The sequence below is a fragment of the Macadamia integrifolia genome, chromosome 9 (genome assembly GCF_013358625.1).
Source record: "Macadamia integrifolia cultivar HAES 741 chromosome 9, SCU_Mint_v3, whole genome shotgun sequence".
NCBI lineage: Eukaryota > Viridiplantae > Streptophyta > Magnoliopsida > Proteales > Proteaceae > Macadamia > Macadamia integrifolia.
In genome coordinates this window covers 30,802,655-30,827,097 of record NC_056565.1, presented here as the reverse complement: position 1 = coordinate 30,827,097, position 24,443 = coordinate 30,802,655, and the positions used below count along the sequence as shown (strand labels likewise).

General features: G+C 38.4%; 2 protein-coding genes and 1 long non-coding RNA gene across 4 annotated transcripts; 1 reads left to right on the top strand and 2 right to left on the bottom strand.

Moving 5' to 3' along the window:
* Positions 1-2,651, bottom strand: LOC122089444. The gene is made up of 2 exons (XR_006143323.1): positions 2,514-2,651; positions 1-321 (listed from the first exon to the last, which is right to left on the bottom strand). It is a non-coding gene; the product is annotated as an uncharacterized LOC122089444 (long non-coding RNA).
* Positions 1,091-5,181, top strand: LOC122089443 (alcohol dehydrogenase 1-like). Of its 2 annotated transcripts, none has more exons than XM_042659189.1 (10): positions 1,091-1,221; positions 1,693-1,829; positions 2,148-2,194; positions 3,406-3,731; positions 3,819-3,901; positions 4,011-4,086; positions 4,219-4,280; positions 4,406-4,501; positions 4,593-4,754; positions 4,846-5,181. In XM_042659189.1, the coding sequence occupies exons 2-10, from the start codon at positions 1,761-1,763 to the stop codon at positions 4,960-4,962; spliced, it is 1,038 nt and encodes a 345-aa protein (XP_042515123.1). In that variant the 5' UTR covers positions 1,091-1,221; positions 1,693-1,760; the 3' UTR covers positions 4,963-5,181. The 2 variants fall into 2 exon arrangements, with proteins under 2 accessions (XP_042515123.1, XP_042515122.1); XM_042659188.1 differs by lacking the exon at positions 1,091-1,221 and adding an exon at positions 1,266-1,589.
* A 9,211-nt stretch (positions 5,182-14,392) lies between these two features.
* LOC122088131 (protein LUTEIN DEFICIENT 5, chloroplastic) lies at positions 14,393-22,755 on the bottom strand. Its single transcript, XM_042657291.1, has 16 exons — positions 22,316-22,755; positions 22,057-22,222; positions 21,631-21,847; positions 21,427-21,498; positions 21,217-21,327; positions 20,812-21,003; positions 20,419-20,580; positions 19,328-19,423; positions 19,120-19,221; positions 18,128-18,160; positions 17,874-17,954; positions 17,653-17,735; positions 16,768-16,899; positions 15,732-15,792; positions 15,083-15,148; positions 14,393-14,949 (listed from the first exon to the last, which is right to left on the bottom strand). The coding sequence occupies exons 1-16, from the start codon at positions 22,443-22,445 to the stop codon at positions 14,764-14,766; spliced, it is 1,890 nt and encodes a 629-aa protein (XP_042513225.1). The 5' UTR covers positions 22,446-22,755; the 3' UTR covers positions 14,393-14,763.
* Between the last annotated feature and the right edge of the window lie 1,688 nt (positions 22,756-24,443).

Genomic DNA, 24,443 nt, shown 5'->3' with positions numbered 1-24,443 from the left:
GAAAAGTTAAGCAAAAGGGAGAGAGAGTTTTACTTAATCTCTCTCTCTCTCTCTCATTTTAGAATGTATTCTAAACCAAAGATGAAAGCCCAACAAATGTCAGATGCAAAGCCTTGTACCTCATTAAGATCATATCAACATAAAGTAGGGAATAGAAAAAACACATGCACGAATTTAGAACCTTTAAGATCATATTGACATAAAGTAGGCAATGGAAAAAAAAAAAAATGCATGCGCGAACTTAGAACCTCTGCCGGAGAATGATAAGTACTTCCTCATCTCATCAATAACTCGAGGGATTGAGATCTACCCGTGGAAACCCTGTAGAAGTCATGGTGATAAAACCAAGAAGATTGAGCTACACACCATGGATTCCAGTCTGAAACCCAATTCCTTCTTTATTTTCTAAGTTTAGAATATATTATAAACCCAAAATCTATTTGAAGAATACATACCAAACACAACTTAAGTGTGCATACATGAACAATTCTAAAAGAGATGTTGAGAAAATCAACAATTTTTTTTGGCGGTATAGCAAAGATTAAGAACATAAAAAGGGGAAAGGGGAAGCCAATCCTGGGGGACTATCCCAAGAGGCAAAAGTGGGGAAAACACAAGCTTGAGTAGCAAGGATGTGAGCAGGCTGAACCATAGCACGAGGCATGTGAAGAACTTGCAGCCTAGAGAAACAAGCAATTAAAATATAGATGTCCCGAGTTATTATTTGGAGCTTAGGGGAGTCCGAAGCAAATTCACCATTAACAACATTGATTCCATGCAGGTATTCAGAAAAAAATACCAAATGGAAGATGCAATTATCCATAACCCATTATAAGAGAAATCACAATGCAAGGCTTTCTGCAATATCTGGAACGACCAAGGGATGGATCAAATAAAACAAACCCAACCCTAATCTTTTCTTTGATCATTAGAAGAAGCATCACAAATAGCACATTCCCATCTAGAAGGTATAACACTCCTACTATCAATTTTATCAATTTGTAACAGTAAAATAGGAACAGGGTTGAGGACAAAATCAGGAAGAAAGCATTTGGATCAGATTAACATACGAGAACAGTCCCGCACATCTCTCATCCTTTCATCCATAGATTTGAAATCTATTAAATGAAACAGACGAAAGGGATCGAGATCCTCTTCTGCGCAGGCGGGTGCTCAGCGCACATGCCCCTTGGTTGCGCGCACTCCGAAGAAAGCTCACAGGTTTAGTTTCCTTCTTAGAATACATTGGTCGGAGGTAGATGCATTGGACTCAAAAGTGGCCCATAGACTCCATTCACCATATTCCATACGTCCAATTCTTAGAGGATTCAACGCAAACAGTTTTCGGAAGCACCGACACATGTTTATTCTATCTATCTCAGAACCACGCAATAGTCCTGGTCGACCCATGCGCGATGTTCGCTGATCATAATAGATCACCCCTTCCTTTACCTTCTTCATCCTCCGCTCCTTTGAGATCCAGTCTCTTCTGAGCTCTTTTCTGTAGTTGAGTTCTGCAAACATGTTCAGTAGATTAGCTATGGTATCCATGTCGAGTTCTACTTCGGGTCTTGTAATTCCCTGCAAAGGCATGAAATCGGCTCTGTTTTCTTCTTCTCTGACATGGGTTTCTTGATCTTTGTCTTAAAATTTGTTATATTTATTCTTACACATGTTTGTGTGCTTGAACAGCTGCGGTTTCACGGGAAGCAGGGAAGCCATTGGTGATAGAGCAAGTAGAGGTGGCTCCACCGCAGGCTATGGAAGCTAGGATCAAGATTCAGTACACTTCACTCTGTCATACCGATCTCTACTTCTGGGAGGCTAAGGTTAGTATGATTACGATCGCAACTGATTATCCTTGATGGGTCATCTCCTTTTCTTCTCTACTATTCCCAAATGCTTATGATTTTTCTTTTTCTTTCTGTTTTGGAATGTTTATTGGTTTTGTTTTCGTAAAGTTAATGGAGAAGAGCCTAATTTGGTTAGTAAGTTAGCTGAGTTGGGGAGTTGGGTTCACCATTTGGGCTTCGGGGATTATAAACTTCTGGTTCAGACTGTCATTTACAGTTAGAAAAAAAAGATTTATTTCCTTCAAGTTAATTCGTTGCCTCTAGCCTTAACAATTTGGTCTTTCGGATTTTCAGGGCCAGACACCATTGTTTCCTCGCATATTTGGCCATGAAGCATCTGGGTATGTTGTTGACTCTGCATCCACATATTTTCTATTGTACCCATTTAGTTTCATGACAATGCACCAGGAGAGGGGGGGGTTCAGAAAACTGTAGGACAATTAGGATTCCTATTCAAAATATCTGAAACCTCAAATTAACTTAAGAGAAGATTTTACAATCAGAAAATTCAATCAAGAAGCTACTTACAGAGCTTCACCAAATTAACATGAGTTGCGGAATATAGCGCTTTTTAAAAATTAATCGTATTAAAAAACTATCATCAAGCCTCCTGTAGTAGTAGGGTATACAATTCTATTTTAAGAGAGGGCTTAGAGTTACCTGTTGTACCTCAAACTTGGTACCTCCTCAAGAATAAAAAACTTGACTACATCAGCACTCACAGGAAGATCAACAACACCCACGAGCAACACTTGCATGATCAAGAGCTCTGCACACTATAGAGTTTAAAACCCTAAAACTTAACAGAGAGAGAGAGAGAGAGAGAGAGAGAGAGAGAGAGAGAGAGAGAGAGAGAGAGAGAGACTTGTGCACTTATGTGTAGGTAGGTGAGTAATACTCTGTCCCTCCTTAGCTGCTATTATATAGTACTTTGCTGTTAAAATCTTTGTACTGCTAAGTATGCTAAGTGGTGAGATCTCATTATCAAGATTTCCTTATGTGATTCCTCAATTTCATAAATAAAGAAATTTATTCACAAGAATATCTAAAAGTTGGATATAACATGTGTGCCCCAAAGATAATAGTATCATTACGATTTAGGTAAAGCAGATGGAGATGGTGATTGGAGAAGGTAGAGTGGAGTCGGGGCAAAAATGTTAGTAGATGAGGGAGGGGCACTATATTGGGTAATACAAATTTAGATGAGGGTGGGGCACTATATTGGGTAGTTCTGTAATACCAATCTTTGTTTTGGGTAATTTGGTTAAACCAAAGATTGGGTGGGTAATTTAGTACACTGACACCTAGAGCAATCTTGTAATTTTCCCTAATTCCAACAGCATTTTCACCAATCCCAAAAAAAAAATGAAATCATATCCGGAAATAGTCAAAATGCATCGTAATCCTGGAGCTATTTAACTGATGATAGTTAATATGGTTCATCTTTTAACAAATATTCAATTCTACTAAATGGTCTGGTATATGAAGTAAAGATCAGTGCAGTTTGATGTTGCCATATGGGAGCATCCTCATTAAATAATCTTGCTGACAGGATTGTGGAGAGCGTCGGAGAAGGTGTGACAGACCTACAAGTGGGAGACCACGTACTACCGGTATTCACAGGGGAGTGTGGGGAGTGCAGGCACTGCAAGTCTGAGGAAAGCAATATGTGTGATCTCCTGAGAATAAACACAGACAGAGGAGTCATGATTAATGATGGGAAATCTAGATTTTCCATTAAAGGAACTCCAATTAATCACTTTCTTGGAACATCCACATTTAGTGAATACACTGTTGTTCATTCGGGCTGCCTTGCAAAAATCAATCCTTTGGCACCTTTGGATAAAGTTTGCATCCTCAGTTGTGGCATTTCAACAGGTTTCCTGCCTTAATGGAATTTCAAATTGTTGCTTTTGCTTGCAGAGACATGATTGCTTAAAATGTATTCTTTCTCTCAAATTTCAGGCTTGGGTGCAACTCTAAATGTGGCTAAGCCGAAAAAAGGTTCCTCAGTTGCCATCTTTGGTCTAGGAGCTGTGGGATTGGCTGTAAGTATTTGCGAACTGTTGACTTCATGTGTCACTTTCTGTGTTGAATCTGTTGATGTGGGGGTTTGTTCTATTGATTTATAAGGTATGTTCTCACCTTTATGTGTAGGCTGCAGAAGGGGCAAGAATTTCTGGTGCATCAAGGATTATTGGAGTAGATTTGAATCCTAAGAGGTTCGAGGAAGGTAATATTCAGTATTTCCAAATTAATTCCTCAACATTGCAATGGAGAGATTACTGGTGAAACCTGATCATTTCCTATTTGGTATTGTCTAAGCTCTGACTCTTTTCCTGTTTTGTCATTCTTTCTTTTCCAGCCAAGAAGTTTGGTGTCACTGAATTTGTGAATCCTAAGGAACATGACAGACCAGTGCAGGAGGTAGAAATGTGTCTTCGTGTCTATTTGTTATTATGTCTGTGTCAATGGTCTTATGTAACTTACCAAGTTTGTCCTCACTTCTACCCCCCCCCCCCCCCCCCCAAACACACTTGACCAAAACACAGGTACTTATGGAGATGACAAATGGTGGAGTTGACAGGAGTGTGGAATGCACAGGCCATATTGATGCAATGATATCTGCTTTTGAATGTGTTCATGATGTATGCATCTTTGCTATAACAATTTTCAGTTGGCTTGGTTTCCTTCATTTCATATTGGCATTTAAGGTTTCTCTTTGAAACCATTTTGCAGGGATGGGGTGTAGCTGTGCTTGTTGGAGTGCCCAACAAGGATGTAGTCTTCAAGACTAAGCCAATCAACTTGCTCAATGAGAGGACACTAAAGGGGACCTTCTTTGGGAATTACAAACCTCGAACTGACATTCCTTCTGTGGTCAATATGTACATGAACAAGGTAAAATTATAAAGATTCATGGGGAAGTTCGTCCATCATGCAAGTATATCATGGACCACAACCTTGAGTGAGATTTTTTTTCTTTTTGCAGGAATTAGAATTGGATAAGTTCATTACCCATCGCCTCCCTTTCTCCGAAATCAACAAGGCCTTCGAGTATATGTTGAAGGGTGAAGGTTTAAGGTGCATTATCAACATGGAAGACTAGGATGGTGAAAGTATCTATCCATCCCTAGACTGAATAATAGTTATCCAGGTGAAGAGTGTGACTACCGTACAGTTTGGGTTCCATATATAGTGTTGTATCATATGAAAAGGGTTCCATATGGTAATGCCTTTTCTTAACACGATTGTGTGGCTATATTGCTTCATGGGTCTCAGTGTATCTTGTTTTGCTTAATAAAAGTGAAATTAAATTCCCACTGCACGAATCTGCAATGAGTCCATCCGATGGCACCATCTCATGTTGTCTATTTTGGATCTCTTCACAGCTCCCTTCCCAGTTTGAACAAGCTAATATCTGTTGGAGCTTTTTATTTTTTATTTTTTTTCCTCTTTCCCCAAAACCTCATTTTCTTTTCAGATGCCCTTACCCATAGGGGTGAAAGTTTGGCCCTGACAATCCGAACCCGACCTGAGCCCTAACAAGGCTTGGGTAAAGTTTTTTGACCCTGAGGGCAAGTTAAGGTTGAAAAACCCCAACCCTGGGTCAGGGTCGAGTCGGGCCTGGGTTGAGTTCTAGGCCCGCTCGACCCAACCCAATCCTGACTTTTAACCCTGAGTCCCTAATTATATAATATGTGTAATATATATATATATATATACATTGTAATATAGGTTATAATATAATATATTATAATGTTCTATGCACACACTGCTTACATTTTTACTTTAAAAAATCCAATACATAACATAATATAAGGTATAAATTCATCACCCACTTTTGATTTTAATAAATCTGTTGGAATGATTTCTTAGCATTAGATGTACGTTAAAAAAACAAAAAAGGGATAGATGTTAGAACCCGACCCAACCCGGCTTGCCCTGAGGCCTGAGGGCGGGTTAGGGTTGAATTTTTCCAGGCCTTGGCAGGGTTGGGCCGGGCTCGAGCCCAATTAAAGGGATGCAGGGTTGGGCTTGGGTCTTAAGAAACCTGGCCCAACCCGACCCTATTTCACCCCTACTTACCCATTTCTCTGAGAAGGTTGTTTCATACAAATTTCAGTATTTCTGGATCTCCTTATGGCTGCCTTGTTTCATATGATTTCTTCTTTTCTGCTTCTCATCCTATGTTTTAAGCCTCTCTCAATAACATCATATTCTAGAAAATGCCAAGGCTGTGTATGGTATCGTTCTAAAAAAATGTTTCTGAATTTTTTTGCTTTATGGGAATGAAAAAATGGAATAAGAATAAAGCATTTGGTGCATTTATGGTGTGTTTCGTTTTTTTTTTTTTTTTTTGGAAAAAAGTGAAAAAAAAAAACCAGAAGTTACGAAAGAAAAAGGTAGTTCCGTCGTACAGTTTCATTGAAAAAAAAAGCAATATTTTAACATAGAAAATTAAAATTTCTGTTTTTGATACGAAACATTACCAAGCACAACCTAACAATCCAACATGGGCATTAGATGATGAATGGCTGGGTTCACTTTTTACTATTTTATTAATTAGCATCTGGTCAACTATGCATCTAAGATCTCCAATGTGTGTCATTTGATATGTGCTGGTTGGAACCCAATTGAGCAACAGAAAAACTTGGATTGGATATCTCACATTGGAGATAGTAACACATAATCCACCACCCTTTTGGGGATTCGTGATGACGTCAACCATAGGTGCACAAAAACCCATCATATATATATATATATATATATTTTATCGGAAGAAAGAAAATTCAATAATTATATATGGCTAAGTACATCAATGTTCAGATTAGTGATGTCTATGTGTGATAGTTTAGTAATGATATTAGTAGCAACAAGTTGCATCAGTATAACGACTTCATTTGTAGGCCTAAGCATGTAGGCTGGCATAGATACAAAATAATCAACATCGAGAAAAAGAGGGACTGCACTCTAAGGCCATGTTGTCGTAGTGCTTTCAAGTAGTATGTGACTCAATTCCTCCTAATCGCCCCATACCTTCCTTATATTCCACTTATCATTGCATGGTCATTTCAACCCATATGGAAATCCTCTATCATTGGCTTCAAAGGTTTCACCTGTCATCATGTAATCAGCATATAATGAGACACATCTTCCATTGTTAATGACGCAAGTAGCCCAAGCAGAGATGGTTTTATTAGTATTAGTGGTTGCTGAACATACAAGTATGAGTGTGGGTAGGGTAGGAAAACATATTATATCAGGAACTGTTGGTTGGGGAGAAATCAGCTGGTTCCTAATAGTTTGACAGTAATTGTTAGTCAATTGCTTGATGGGATTGAGGACAGAAAAGGGGTTAGGTTTTTCATGAGCAAAAATGATTTTATTTCTGTTGGGTCCCGATTGACACTGAGAGGGAGGGTGAATCAGTGTGCAAAATATTTTTTCACTTTCCAACTATACCCCTGATGTGGCAATCACTATTTGCACTTCAATAGCACAGTCTATTGATGCTGCCCAGAGCTGCTATGTATATCACTGACCATTCTTACTGTTGCATGAAACTTACTCACATAACCTGTATTGCTGCCCAGAGCTGTCTCATAAACCTCACACGGTAATCACTGTCACATACATACACAGTCGTATGCACATCCACACTGCACCACCAAGTAGTCAGGTCTACCAGATGTACACACCCATTCTGCAGCCAAGCACTCCAATCCACAATACAAATACGAGCATATACATCTACAACACAAGAAATACGTGCTTCGGCCAGTTGCCTATATGCATGGAGTAATACCCACTATTGGGCTCAGCATTTACTCAATACTAATTATGACTGCATCCACAGCCAAGGGAACACATTCCCAGTTTCCACCAATGACATACAATGGCTAGGTCTTCACCCTAATTTTCTCAGAATGATCTAAGAGGCCGCACCCACGGCAAATAGGTTTAGGTAGTTGTACCTACCAAGGAACACATAACCCCTGTGTCCACCACCCACTGAATACCAATAAAATAAAGTTGGGCTTTATACAATGCCCTATAGTGAAGCACTCATACATGCAAATTTCTCCCAAATAGACTACAACTATCACTTAGGCATTTTATCAAACATCTTGCCTACAATGATTTATAATAATGGAAATTTGACAAAAGTGAGGTTACCTTGGCAAGGAGTAACCGTCGGAGATGCAATAATGTCGATCTCCACTTGATGCAGACCACAACCACGTTGTCTCGGTGCCGCCAATGCTTCAACCCCGGTTGGTACTTGGGTTTCTTGAAGCAACTCACAAGAACCAAATTCTAGGTTCTTCTCCTTTCTTTTCTCCTTGTCTTTACTTTCATGGAGCAACAATGGCATTCACATTCACATTCACACACACACAAAGAGAGGGAAAAAACTTCTTCTTTATTTCCCTCTTCTTCTCTTCTCTTCTATTTTCTTTTTTTCTTTTTCTCTTGGTAACAACCAATAGAGCTTGCTACATGGGTTTCTAGCAGCTTCCTAAGCCTCTAATGGGGGCTATGGATGAAGTGCAAGAGGATGGAAGTCTTTCATTCAAACCCTTTGCCTTCCATGAGCTTCAACTCGTTTTTTTGACCACCTCAGCAACCCCTCTACCTGATTTCTTCCCTCTGGTGTGTAGAGCTCGGAGAGATGAAGAATCTCTAACTTGAATCACCCAAATCGGAGTTAAAATGAGGGAGATATGACTATTTGAAGTTGGAGCAATAAGATAGCCAGAAATAGAATCTTCGTAGGGGTGGCGTAGGCTACACCGGTGGCGCGTGCAACCGAGGCGTAGATCTGGCCGTAGATCTCATCAAAAGGTTTCTCTTAATCGGTGTCGTCCGATTAAACCAACGGACAATAGATCTAAATCGTAGGTTTTGAATCTCGATGACATCATCATGACGTATGCGCTGACATTGTCAGACGCGTTGTCGATCACCGATTGGTGGTGTAGCACATTTCACGGTACGCTGTCGGCTAACTTTAATAAAGCTCCATCAATATTGACCGTTAAATCGGAACCGATCTGATATGATTGGCTTAGATCAAGATATGGAGAATCTCTTTATAGATTCTATGCACAAGCGCTACACACAATCAAGACTCAATATGGTGAGGCGCCAAACCATCATATCTAATACATTTCACCAATGAGAAGCCTCGGATAAGCATCTTCAATGCAAGCTCTTGCACGAACCGTCATATCTGAATCTGACCGACGTGGCTCAATCTGAACCGTGTATTAAGGGTCCCTCTGATTCTCTTATATACACATAAGCCCCCTGCTTCTATAAACTTTAATGCCAAAAACCCCTTATCAACTCAGACCTTTAAAACCTTGAAATTACATAAAATCCCCTGAAATTTGAAAATTAAAATCTAGAAAATCCACCCAACACCGAGAGCATCTGTTGATTCTCTAGTTCGGATTTTTGAACCGGCTTCATGGAAACACTTATAACTTTTTCATACGATATCCGATCGAGATGAAACGAAATTGCGTTAGAACCGTAACTGGACGCTCTACGACTTTCCAGAATACTCAATCATCTGACTTAGCCATGTAAAAAGACCAAAATGCCCCTAGACCTTTCCAATAATGCATCTTTCTCATACGGAATCGGAATGCGATGAAATCAGAACCGTTGGAAAGAATGGGTTTTTTTTCGTATTGTTACATGTAGAACACTTCCTTTAAAAAATTCATCTTCAATGCCGAAACTGCCCTCGACTGCCACAAATGCCATAACTTCTTCATAGGTATCGGAATGCGACGAAATCAAATGCACTGGACTAGGTAAATTACAATCTATATTTTTCATGAAGAACTGATCTTCCAAAAATGTCATTTCTATTACCGAAAATGCCCCCGAGCATAAATAGGCCAATTTTGCCAATTTTGACCCAGAAACCCGCACCACCTATTAAGGATGTATTAAACCACTCCATGCATACCAAGCGGCTTTGTTATCTCATTGGTGACACTGGACATTGCCATATCATCATTTTCATCCACGTCACCCAAACTGGCCACGTTATCACCGCCACGTGGCCGGGTTGCCAACAAGGACAACCATAAAACAACAATTTCTATGTGTCCATAGGAAATAGCAGGTTATAATAAAAATAGTAATGAAGTTATTCAGATCATCTGCAGGTATAATATTAGAATTAAAAAAAGACAGTATAAGAGACTTAAAAGATAAAGCACAAAAGTTTTCTGTTCTCAAACCCAATAAGCTAGCCGCCCATATTCTCTTGGAAAATTCACACGAAAGGAAGGTGTGCCAAAGAGATTCATAATGATTTTGGCAAAGTCCATAAGTTGGATCAATGTCCATCCATTTTCCCAAGATGTCTTTGGTAGAGATTCCACCAAGAGCAACTCTTCAGAAAAAAATCTTAAATTTTGGGTGGTCATTGAGTTTCCAGAAGAAGCGCCACCAGTGTGAGCAAAAAGATGAGCGTGTATACCTATTAGATGGTCCAATTGGATTAGTATAATTGCCATATGTTAAAATTTTGGATGCCATTTGGTGGTTAAAGTCCCTTTTTTTGAGAGATGACACCACCATCTATCATTGTCAGAGGAAATGGGAATTCGTAAAATTTTAGTGGTGAGGGGCATATGTGTCATAGACGAAAGCAAACTAGCATTCCATTCAATACCTAAAATGACATCACTAACCCACATGGATGATGAGTTCAAATGGTTAGCAATATCAAAATTAGGAAGGCTAAAGTTAGGAATGGAAGGGATCCATCGATCAGTTTAGAATCTAGTTTTGTTTCCATTCTCGATTTTCACATATACCATTTTCCTGAGGATAGGAAGAATACTTACAAACTTGGAGAATCCCTTTTCTTCAAAGTGATAGGATAAAAAACAGACCTATTAGGAAAGTATTTATGCATTAAAATCTGTGCCCAAAGTGCATTATCCTCAGAAATAAGGCGCCATCCAAGCTTCAACAAAAGAGATTTGTTTTGAGTTTCAGAGGTCCTTAATCCGAGACCACCTTCATGTTTTGGAGAGCAAATTCTATTATATCCAATTAAGTGTGATTTGTTTGTCTGATTTGTTTCTCCATTCCAAAAATGGAGATATATGGAATCCTTTTTTTTACAAGTAACCTTGGAAAATGCAAAACAATACATGAGGTAAGACGGTGTGGATGAAAGAACAGATTGGACGAGGACCATCCTTCCTACAAAAGAAAGAATGTTAGATTTCCACGTAGCCAATTTTTTGTTAACTCTTTGAACAATGTGGTTAAACTTGTTACCCCTGGTTCTAGTAGGGAATAAATTGGTGCCAAGATATGTAGATTCATTATTCATTTCTTGGATGACCAGGATGTTGCATAGAGCTAATTTCCTGGAATGTTCTACATTAGAGCTGAAAGCTAAACCACTTTTCCCATAATTAATGGTAAGACCAGACAAGTCAGAAAAAATGTCAATGATGCATTTGATGGTAGATACATCCTCAGGGGTGGTACGATAGAAAATGAATGTGTCATCAGCAAAGAACAAGTGTGAAATCTAAGGTGAGCGCCGTGCCACCTTGATACCTTTAAACATTTTAAGGTCCCTATAGGAAGAAGGGAGTCTTGACAAAGCCTCCATAGCCACAATGAACAGGAATGGACTTAGCGGACATCCTTGTCTAATCCCCCGCGAGGGCTCAAAAAAATCAAAAGCAATACCTTTAAGTTTGATAGAGAAAGTTGAAGAACTAATAAGATAACTGATCATATCACCCCATTTCTCACAAAAGCCATGAAAGTCGAAAAGAGCACGGAGAAAGCCCCATTCAAGTTTATCATAAGCTTTGGCCATGTCAAGCTTGATGGCAACATACCCAGTTTTACCTTTGGTATATCTGAGAAAATGAAAAATTTCCTAGGCAATGATAATGTTGTCAGTAATTTGTTTACCAGGGATAAAAGCTGATTGGAAAGGGGAAATAACTTTGGGGAGCACTCCCTTTAGCCTTCCTGACAAATTTTTTGCAATAATCTTATAAGAGGTGTTGCAAAGGCTAATGAGTCTGAATTCCTCAATATGAGAAGCACGTTCTCTTTTAGGGATAAGACAAACCAATGTATGATTGACACCATAGGGAAGGGAGATGTCCCGAAAAAAATTGGTGATGAAGTTACAAACATCCACAATAGTAAGATCCCAAAATTTTGGGTAGAAAACATGTTGGAATCCATCAGAACCTGGGGCCTTATAAGCACCAATGGAGAATATTGCATTACGAATTTCATCAAACGATAGTGTTCTAGTGAGGATATCAACTTCAAGGTTGGTTATGATGCGTGGGAAGAGACATTCAATAAATGATGGATCAAAGGGATTAGATGTGGTAAAAAGGGAAGATAGGAAAGTGGAAAATTCTTTTGAAATAACTTTAGGGTCAGAGATGAGAGTACCAGAGCTAGAAAGGATGGCATCAATACTATGCTTTCTGCAATTGACCTTAGACACAGTATAGTAGAATCTGGTGTTCCAGTCCCCCTGTGACATGTAAAGATGTCTGAATTTTTGAAATCAGAATTTTTCTTCAGCCTCAAGGATCCATTGGAGGTTGGAGGAAACATTTGCAATTTCATCCAAAGGTGGGTAAGAGTGATTATTTAACGTAATGTGGGACTGAAATAGAGAATGTTTCAGGCTATCAAAATGGCCAAACGTAGAGTGATTCCATTGAGATAGGATTCTACTAAAATATACTAGTTTGACCATATGGTTGTCATTAGCCAAATTGTTACATGATCTCAGACAAAAGGGGAAAAAATTAGGGTCAGATACCTAGGCATCCTGAAAATGAAATAACTTACGATATCTGGGTTGAGAAGGGGTGGTATGAAGGATTATTGCATTGTCGTCAGAGCCGACAGACGGGAGTTTAGATAGGGAGGCAGAGGGGAAGAGGCTTAACTAGGAGAAAGAAGCAAAAGCTTTATCGATGGATTCCTTGATAAAATTTGGTGGTTTCTGCTTGTTGGACTAGGTGAAAGGATTACCATTCAATTTGATCTCATCAAAATGATATGCAACATGAAGTTTTTCAAGGAAATCGTAAGAGGGGGTAATCTTGAAAGGGGAACCGCCAAATTTATCCTCATCAGTCAAGATTTCATTGAAATCTCCAATGATTAAGCATGGAAGGGTAGGGGCGTCAATCGGTCGGGCCTAACCGGCCTAGCGGTGTGAAATCCTTGCATTGTGAACATCCGTTTACTTAAACAGGCCTAGATCTGGGGGGCATGGTACGGTTTGTAATCAGGCTAGTCGGTGTCAGGCTTTAATCAGGCTACCTTAAACAAGCCTTAAACGGGCTATGGACTTATTTAAATCTAAACGGGCTCTAAATGTGCCTACCCTAAAATCCTTTTTTAAAGGGATTAAACTATTGGTTTTAAGACTACTACTAGAGGATAACATTCACAATTCCGGGACTAAGGGAATCATGTCTTTAACAATTGATAACAATTGAATGTCCCATTTAGCAAGATCCAAGGGAATTATATATATAAGGGAATCATGTCTTTAAAATGTAATCTAAGTTGCAAGAATTACACTCTTTTTAACAATTGAATGTCCCATTTAGAATGTGGATATTTTAGTCTTATATATTCTTTACTCATATTTTGTAACATTAGTGGTAAAATAGGTTTTTAGACTTTTTTTAAGGGGGTCAGGCCGATCGGGCTAAATGAGTCGGTTCTAGCTAGCTTCTTAAGTGAGTTGGATTGGTAAGGCGCCTGACGGGCTAGTGACTGAAGCCCGACAAGTTTATTAAACAGGTTGGTTCAGGTCAGGCCTTAAGAGAGTCGGGCTCAGTCGGACCTACCGGTGCAGGCATAGGATTGACACCCCTGTGGAAGGGTACAAGAGGAAAGAAAAGATTGTAATTCAATCCAACATTCTTTTCTCAGGGATTGGTGAGGTGGGGCATAAATCCCAATAAGCATCCAGATGTTTGAGGTATCGTCAAGTTCCAGAGCAATGAAACAAGACCCTTTGTAAGAATGGGATGTGTTGATGGATTTGGAGACCATCATCCATATACCACCCTTTCTTCCCCTGGTCCCTTCACTGTTGATGGACAGGGATAGGTTGAAGTCAATATAGAAACGGGGAAGCTTAAAGTTATCATGGTTGGTAATCTTGGTTTCACAAAGTGGATAATATCATGATATATTGCTGATATATTGCTGCAATGACAAGGATCTCTTAGGTCAAAGAGTCAGTTAAAAAAAAGTTATTAATGAAAATCTCGTTCTTCTACATTTAGCAGTAACAAACGCAAGATTCTCACGTGATTCAATTCAATATACATATCGAATATGTACTCACATTTGTACCTTAGACTCACCATTCTTAGAAACATAATGTGGCAACTATTTGAATAGAATGTCCAGTCCTATCTCTACTTAAGAAGGTGAAAAACTAAGTTTTAACGGACATACAATTCCAATAATATCTCTATAGGTAGCGCTTAACTACTACGCATTTTTTTTTTCTTATATTTAATGGATATCTATTGGTAATCCGATTGTCCGAAAAGAATTGAGTATTGAGGTTTTTTTTTTCATCAGCCATGTGTTTGGCATCTGGGCAGTCTGGTAATTTACAATTTAGAAGCTTCAGACAATGGGTTAGGTGAGGAAGTTTACTAACATTGACAATTTCTCTCCTCTTTCCCAACAGCCAACCCCCCCCCCGGGGGGGCCCTCCTCCCTCCTCTTTTTGTTCTTTCTTCCACTAAGAACCCTGCTCAGATGAATTTGCATGTGTGTGAGTGGGAGCATCTAGCATGCCAATATTACTGAGTGGAGTAACTTGATCTTTCTGGTCATGTTGCTACTCAACTTCAGATACGCTCATAGATGATAACATTGTTGGAGTTTGCATCTTAACAGCATTACAGCCATCCACTTCCAATACTGTCTTCTCCAGCGTAGGAATTATAGGAGGTTTTGTTCTTCGTGTAACGGTCATCTTCAACCCCTCTGTGGTATGGATGGTTGCTCCTGTTGTCATGTCAACCTGCAGATGATTTTTTCTTTTGTTGGTTAGTTCTTTCTTTTTACTATTACCTCATTAAATTCTTACTTTGTCATAGGTTCTATCAGATAAAGCAAAGCAAAATGCACAGGCAGATTAGAAGCAGAGTACTTACCAGAGGTGCTCCAGGGGCCATTTGAAAATTAAATCTCCGAACAAGCATTGCTACTGCTACCACATTCTGCACAACAGAAATTCAAAACTTGGGTTCTGGATAAGGAAACATGGTTCTTCGAGTGATAAGCATGCATTTCTGTATGTGACAGGCATTTATGATCTTTTATTCTTGTTCCCTAGAATTTTTTGCTTTCTCCAATGGAAGTCATAAAAATAAAGTAATATGGAAAAAAAGTCCTCGGCACCAGCTTTTATTTTTCCAAATGGAGGCATTTTTGGTCATTGACTATTGGATAGATGGGGAATTCTTTGGATACATGTCAAATTTAGTTGTCTAAATGATATAGTCAAGTGTGGAGATCTTCCCCTTGCTCTTCAAACAGATTCCATCTTTTCAACAATATGAAAACATTATTCTGACATGAAGCTATGCAAGATTCAATTATAAATGAACATATGATTAGAAGAGGATGTGAACATGTCTATGTAGTTTGATTACTGACTACCATGAGGCAGATAATAGCATTGATGTTAAAATGCTTTCTGGCACTGACAGTGTCGGAACCTGCTTCCTAATAATACCATTGCAGCTGTACCTGTGACTACTTGTCATTACCACAGAGATTCCGATGGCAAAAGAAGATTACCTCAAATGTAGCAAACATGTCTCCTATACATTTCCGTTGTCCTCCACCAAATGGCAAGTAACTGAAAGGCCAAAATTGACAGCATGGGTTTAAATAGATCTTAGACATCCTAATCTATACAAAAACAATAATGAAGACAGATACCAGAAAAGAAATCACAAGAATGTTCTATTTTGAATCTGTATCACTTCTGTATGAGTAACGTTCACTCAATTTCATGGTATCATGAAAATATGGAATAAAGAACCCTGCCAGTCTGGTGTAGGCAACACCAGCATGCGGGGCCATTGGGAGGACATGCAGGAGCATCGTCAGTGCACGGGGCTGGGGGACAGCATGGTCTTTTCACGCCTGCCTATGTCTGGGCATAGGCAACACCAGACTGAGGGCGTTTTCTCCCTGAAAATATATACCTATCAGTTATCACCAGACATCTCTGAATGCTCGAAGTTTCATATCTGAAGCCAGTTCTCCGAAGACAGTTCCAGTTTTAGCAAACCCCACCATATGATGAAGCGGAATCACATACCGCTAACCCCCCAGGTTGATGTAATATGATAAGTGATTCAGTATGGTGAAAAATGATAGTACCACGGTTCTATTTTCCCATCCTTTCCTCCCATTCCAAAAGAAAAGGTTCTCTTGTGTCTGTGCATGGACATTGCCTTGGGTAGAGATAATATCCTGGCTTAAGATTCTAAACATACATGCCTAATATAGCATGAGATTTTCTGTACAGATGGATATTTATTGGAAACATGTTTTGGTAGCTTGTTCTGCACACTGACAGTTATTAGCTCTGAGACGATGAGAACTTTCTATCGACCATATCTAATTTGTTATGTCAACAAGCATATTTTCCAACAGAATCGTGCAAACCTTCCCACTGATTGGTAAAGCACATGTCAATTCTCTATGGTGTACCAAAAGGCTTCAAATGATAGAAACTCAAAATATCAAGGAAACTGCAGTGAAAAGCAGCAGAAATCACTCCACCAGAAAGGAAGGGGAAATAGCAAAGCTAAACAAAATAAACCTGAAGTTTTGGTTGGTCACATTTGGATTTGGTCCATCTAGAGGCCATCTTTCAGGATTGAACTTTTCTGCATCAACCCAACGATTGGGACACCTGTGCAGGTTCCAAACAGAAATGAAGATGTCTTCACCCCTGCCATAAAAGAATAAGTAAATAACACAACCACAAATTATGCTTGGATCATTAATAGCATAGTTAGAACATCTTGCTGAAGGAAATAATGTCAAGCCAACAGAACTTCAAATAATGTAAACACAACGGACACGTACTACCAGAACATATGCCCTACATTAAGGTATAAGTAGAGCTGGCAGTTTAATTATCTTTATAACCCAAAATACTGTATGTGTTGCACTAAATTGGAACATAAAATGACACTTACCACGGTTAAGACTGTAATTCTGCACAAGGTGAAAAATGAAGTTGCAATTTGAAATTGTAGTTTAAAATGATATAAAAGCTCATTCAGGAGGTCACTATAGAACTAAGTAGGAAACTCCATTGAGGATGAATAAAACAAAAATGATTAATTGAGTTGGACAAAGACAGGAGATTCTACAGCATTTTTCACTCGAAATCATCTCTAAACAATAGAAGAAGTTTATAAGCATGTTGTTGATCAGATGATTGAGCAATATTGACAAAAGCAGAGTTGTGCACAAGGTTGAAATATGTCTTTCCAATCAGTACTGTACTCGTCTTGGGGTGTTCCACTTGCCATAAAAGAAAGAAAAAAAAATCGAATATGAAGAACATAACTTTTTTTAAGTTTATGTAATGAACAGAACATATTTTCTTTTAACACAAAGTGTTTCACAGTAAAAAAGTGAACAAAGCAAAATTGAAGTAGAGCAATAAAAATATCTAGGTTAATTGGAACCACACCTCTTTATCGGATACTTTCCAAGTACATCATCCTCAAGAGAACGGCGAATCAAGACAGGCGGTTGTGGATAAAGCCTCAAGGACTGCAGAAGAAAGGAGAGCAAGGGTAAAGGAAAAATAAAGAAAAGAAAAGTTGAATAGATGGGAAACTGGTTTGGTCAACTAATACATGAATAAGTGCATTAAAAATAATGCAAAGGAAGTGGATAGAAAGTTCTTACCTCATTGATTACCCGAGCTGTATACTTTAGATTCCTCATATCATCAATAGTTGGAAAGCGATCTCCTAGGACAGAATCCACCTAGCAATCAGCATGCACCAAGAGATTAATGACTTAAAAATAATTAAAATCCAGAAAGAAAGTAAAAAATGGAGTACTCTACCAAATTATTTTTCTTTTTTCTTTTTATTTTTTTTCCAAAACCTCCATGGAGCATCATTCAAGGGAATGTAAAAGTCCTTTCAATTACTAACCTCATTCTGGAGCTTGGACATGACACAAGGTTCCTACAGGAATTGAAAAGTTAGACATGATTCAGACAATGCTGTAGAACTGACTCAGACAAGACTGTCTACCATGAATAGCAGTTACAGATGAAATTTGCATAAGATTTGTTTCCTACTTCATAGAAAATGCCCATTTGTTTACAGGAAAGCCAGGAATTAAAATGTAAATATTAGGGATCTAAACAACCTAGCTTGACATATCAAAACAATAAGGGAAGTAGAAATGCTAATGCTTAAAATACTAGAAGTTAAAACTTTGACAAGACTTGAAGCAATGTGAATTCTAATTAATCTTCCATGAAAGAGCACATAGAAGTTAGCTTCAAGTTCTTGCATATCTTCAGGCGATCATATCCATCCAGAGGGGGAAAAAAACATAATTCTTCAAAACAGCCCTTACTCCCATGATTTAAATTAGGAGGACAAGATTATGTAGGTCTTTTATTACAAACATAACAATGTCTTTCTTAAAAAACAGCAGAAATTATTTTAAAAAAAAAGAGAGAAAAAAAAAACCCCCTTCAATGAAAACACTGAGGAGAAAGTATTTCTTCACCGTCAAGAGATTTCCTCAGAATCGATGGTCATAATTACTCACCCATCCAATGTATTAGTGTATTACGAACTCCGAAATGCCCTTACACTGCCCTGAGTCCCATCCAACCACCATAAAGGTGGTAGGTGAGGAGATTCTTGGTTCACCACGTATGAAGGAAAACTTGGCCCAAACACTGGATATTGGAAATATGATTATGTACAATGGCATATTCAATCTAAATTTTAAATTGTCCCCAAGCCAGCTATGTCGTGAGAAATATTATTGTATCAAGATGATCCAAAGCTTGAACTTCAGTCAATAACTAGATCTTAGAAAATGAGCCAGTTAACAACAGAAGCATTAAGATGAATACCAGGTCATGGATACTGAAGCCTTAAATCCTTCTGCACAAGCTAAATACCTTAGAAAGTAGATAGAATGTCCATGTTAAAACTGCAGCAGATGTTTCATGCCCAGCTATTAGCATTGTCATCAGATCATCACGGAGTTGCTTGCCAGTAACCTACAAGAAAAGTAGCATCCTCAATTATGCAAAGATAAATTTTCAATCAGTTGGAACTTGGAAGCAACTATAGGCACACATTGCAAACATAAAAATAATACCATACATCGTCTCCTGATGCTACAAGAAAGTGAAGAATACTAGGATCTTGCTCATTCATGTATTCTTCATGAAACTGCAGTTCTTCTTGATCCACCATCCTCTGCAGATGCATAAAACAGATGCAAAATCCATTTGAGGATCTTCTTAACAGTAAACTGAACTGACTCTAGGAATTGCAAGCAGACAAATCTATGCCGCATTCATGAAACTATAGGTAGCTGTATAGCACAACAAAATTAGCACCGGATCACCTTGAGTATATGACTAAACACACGCATGCGAATGTAATTTACCTAAATATTTAAGAGTACAAGACAGCAGTTATAAGGTCAAACTACAATCCTTCTATGCATTTGCTCAAGGTCAAAAGTTTATCTTGCGTATTCAACATTAGTATGGCACATGAGGCAGTGCTGAAATGTACAGCGGTTGAGCTAGTGAGATAAGATCAGTATATACACAAATTTGTTGAAGATATTTAAAAAATGGAATAGTTAAGGGTCCATGTATCCAACGCCAAATAGTTGGGATAAAACGCCAGTGTTGATGACATTCAACATCAGTACTGAGAGGTAAATTCTAAAGAGATGCATTCGAGAAAAAAACATAAACGGTGTTCATATCCTCCTATTAAGTTCTTAAATTGAATGGTCAACCAGTTCATACTCCTGAGTTTCATCCCCCCCCCCCCCTGACACCTTGATTTTTACATATAACCATGAATCTATATTTTGCAAGTGTCTACTCTCAACTATTATCCATCATATCAAGGATACTACAACGTTAAAGAGCCCTACGTTTTCTTCTCCATGCTTTACAACCCCAAGTAATTCCCATCTCGGAATGCTAATTATTATTGGCCTGCTCTTGTATTGAACTTGTATTATAAATATCCATCTTTGGTATGGGTGTTTGACATGGAACCTGATGCAGGATTACATAGAAAACATAAATGTCCATGTCCGATACAAAGGGTATACAAATTCTGGTCGGCAGAGCAGGTAGGGGAATCCCTGTTTGGGATTAGAGAGTTTTAGAGAGATTTGGTAAGAGAAAATTGTAGTCTTCTTAATCATTCAGTGTTTCCACTAGTACCTTGCACATTGCAATCAGATCATCCAGTGTATCATTAACCAACTTGAGAGCTGCTCTGACTTTTTTCTGACGTGGTGAGATGTCTTTCCAAATGGGAATCTCCCAGAATGGAATAGGTGAAACACTTCGATCTTCTGCTTCTCGGAGAACTGTATAAACAGCCTGGACATGCCAAAGTAGATGTACAAAGATGTGAACTAAAGGTTTCAAAAGTGAATTCAATTGAAACATAAATGAAGATAAATAGAAAGTCAACCAAAAGTAGACATAAAAAGATGGGAACTAAAGGTTTCGAAAATGAACTCAATTGAAACACAAATGAAGATAAGTAGAAAGTCAAAACTGAAACAAAGTTGAAGAGAGAAAAAGAAGAAAGGAATCCGGAGCATTTACCTCAACTATTCCAGTATCATTTGATAAAGAATCAAAATCATAATTAAAGACAGCTTTGCCAATGATATCCAAGGTTAATCGTGAAAAGAGGGACTCCATTTCTACATCCTCGCCATCAGATGCAGCAACATCTAGCTTGTTGCAAAGCCTCTCTGTAGCTTGACCAAAGAGGCTAATCGTAGCTGTTACATACTAAAAGTAGAAAATTAAAAGAAAAAGTAACATCAGAAAGTTTCAAAAAGAAAATAAAAGTTTTTTACAGAAGGCAGTAAGAAAAGCAAGTAATATTCAGATGCTACAAGCCAGTAAAAGGGGGAAACACTGAAAAAACGAGAACTGCAGAGGTGGTGAGGGGGATGAGAAGCAAGCAACAGGATAACAGAACCCAAAAATCCATTGAATTACCTTCTGATGAAATGCAGGGACTATAGCCCGTCGTCTGACACGCCAAACTTCCCCATCAGCAGGGATCAGTCCCTTCCCCATGACAAAATCTAAAATTTCTGCCAAAATACCCTGTATGTCAGGAATTTAGTGAAATTAAATCAGCACGTACAGCAAGCCCCGATCTCATCGAAAGAAAGAAACAATAGATTGATGTATTAGTTAATAAACCTTCGAATAAGCCTTTGAGTTGTCCTTCAATATATGCTTAGCGATAGAAGGATCAGAAACTATCAAAATGGACTGTAAAAACAATGAATAAATGATTGATCAAAAAGACCCGTAAAAACAAGCTTAGCATATTTGAAATGCATTTATTTATTCACTTAATCACTGAAACAAATAAGAATCCAGTATGAAAAGGAAGAAGCAAACCTTTGGACCAAACATCAACCTGAATATTCCACCATATGTGAGGTAAAGCTCATACAAAGGAAGGAAGAAGGCCTGATCCCGCGCGGCCTTGATATCTCCTCTGGATTGTGGAATCTTTGGATGCTCTCGGCCAGTATCACCCAATTGGGATAGGAAATCCAGAAACTCCCGGGGAACACCCAATTTTGACAGTCCATTTCTCAATAGAGACGTAAGACTATCGCAGCACCAAAATCAAACAATACAATCAAAGGGGATAAACAAAGAACAGAGCCAACTCCAAAGAGGAAAGTGACGCAAGGAACACAGACGGGTAACCTCTAATTGTGTTCAGGTCCCGTAAAAGGTATGTGTTTGAAGAAGAATAATAAGAAAGAAACAAATGGGTATATCACGAAAGGCGTTTTGGTGTTCGAGTAAACATACCCAGATGATTTCTGAACGGTGAATTCTCCAGAAGCTATTCTTGCAGACAATTCGGCGCCCTTTTTCTCTTCAAGGAGGCGTTCAACGTCCTTAATGCTATCGTCCACGGAATCAGGTCCTCGCCCATTTGAAGAGGAACAAGTAATGGCCGAATACCGCGAAAAACCTGCAAAGTAAACCCCAGATTGATACATGAAACTGAAAAAAATTAGTAATCACAAGTAGGAATGAATGTAGTAGAATAAAAAGGAAAAATTACCAGAACTGCTGAGTTTTGCGGCATAGACTGAGGTGAGTGTGATGGGTTTGATTCCATCTGAGTGAGGTTTTGTCCGAAGTGAGTGGGAGGGGATGGTAGGGAGTTGCAGTAAGGAAAGGTTGAAAGCCATGACAGGCCGTCAGAGGGAAGATGGATTAAACTCGTCGTCAGGTATACTGATCTGCTTGTGTTGCAGACATGAATAGAGCTGAAACTGTAGGCAGTGGAGAGAAAGAGAGAGAGAGAGGATAATGGGGGAGAAATATCTATGGGCATTGGCCAACTGAATCGAAGCTCATCCTTTTGCGGAATATTCAATCTCTGTTCAACGAACGAAGGACTGGCTTCAGATAGACATATTGGGCTGGGTGTGTTGGTGCGGTGGAGGAGTCACCACATCACATGAGTGGGAAGCTTGATAAAAAATAGATGCAGAAATGATTCATGGAGATCGATGAGCATGATAATAACTCCTCAATGTCTTTATGTATGCTTCTTATATAACACGATCAATGTTGGTCTAGTTTACCCTCTTTCCTTTTTACTTTAGATCATTTGCCTCACTTAATAGGTCAGTGATAATTATATATAGGGGTGAGGGTAGGGACCAACCCTGTAATAAAATTAGGGTTTCCTCCCTATTAAGGAAACAATACCTTAGGCCCACACATAGTAATAAATATTTCATACCATTAAGGTTTGCTAATAGAATCCAATATCTCCATAGAGATCACTTAAAAATAATATTGGATTCTTTCTATTTACTCCATTTGTAGTCAACACCACTAAACAGGTTTTGGAAACAAATATTTGACTATACTAGCCCACCTAATTGGAAATCTTACAATCTCCCACTTGGGCAGCATATATCACAAGTTTTAGACTTTAAAATTTATTTAAAACGACTCTCCGGTTTAGATAAACTGAATGTGACCACAAACAAAACAGTGTCGAATAGAGTGCACCTTAAACCAAATGTCTTAGTCTGAATGAGAATTACAAACATCCAACCGTATTGATAATCACATCTAAAGCGATATGAGACCAAACACGTCAAAGTTCTCATAACATCACCAACTTGGGCTGAACAGTATGAAAGTGTGGTATGAAAATAACATGCAATAGTGATTGATGAGCACATTTATGTGTGAAATCTAGTGTAGTAAAATATGCATTTTACATATTAAGAATGGAACTACCTTGGGTTTTACTCTATTTTTGCAGGTTTTATAATTTCAAGGCCTAAAGAACTATCGAGCGCTATATCTCCAATTTTACATATAAAGAGGTCCTATTTCTTTTCATGGTTGTGAAGAAGACAAAATTCTAAGTAAGATGGACGTGTTCAATTGTAAGTACACATTTGTTTGGTCAACCGTACAAATGATTATTCTTTTCGGACTAGAAAAATAATAATGGATCAAAACTGAACCAAGATGCAAAACTTTCCCATCTGCAGTTGTCCCAATGGTATAAGAAATATTTCAAATGCCAACAAGGATCGATGGACCACATCCTTAAGTGATTGAAGATTCATTTTTGGTAACAACAACTACCTAGCGTAGTTGGTGAGTTGTGGTGTGAAAAATCCCTTGCTTATTAGGAGGTCTCAAGTTCAAACCTCTTAGCCTCCATTTTGTTGAGGTTTTTTTTAAGAAAATTTTCTCTCTCCTACTCATATAAGAAAGAAGAAAAAAAAAAAGAAAAGACAAGGGCATGGATGAAATTTTCCATTAAATAGAATATTGTCTAAATCCAAGCAAGAAAAATCGGCCAAAGGGGGTTTCTTACGCAAGAAGAGAGAGAAAAATAGAAAAATGAGAAAAAAAAAAGAAAAAAAGGAGAAAAATAGAAAAAAATAGGGAAAAAAATGCAAGAAAAATCGTGAGAGATCTCTCTCCACACGTGTTCTCTCTTCTCCCTCCTCCACGTCATCAACAAGATAAAAAAAATCTTTTCTTTAGAAGCTAAAACCATTAGCTTCCCTCCCCCATTCTCTATATAATAGAATTAACACAAGGGGAGGAGGCACTTCATTCTTCTTCTAGGGTTTTTTTTTGTTGCTCTATCTCTTTCTCTGACTCTAGTTCTAGGTTTATGCTTTAAACACTTTGGTAAGTTCTTTTTA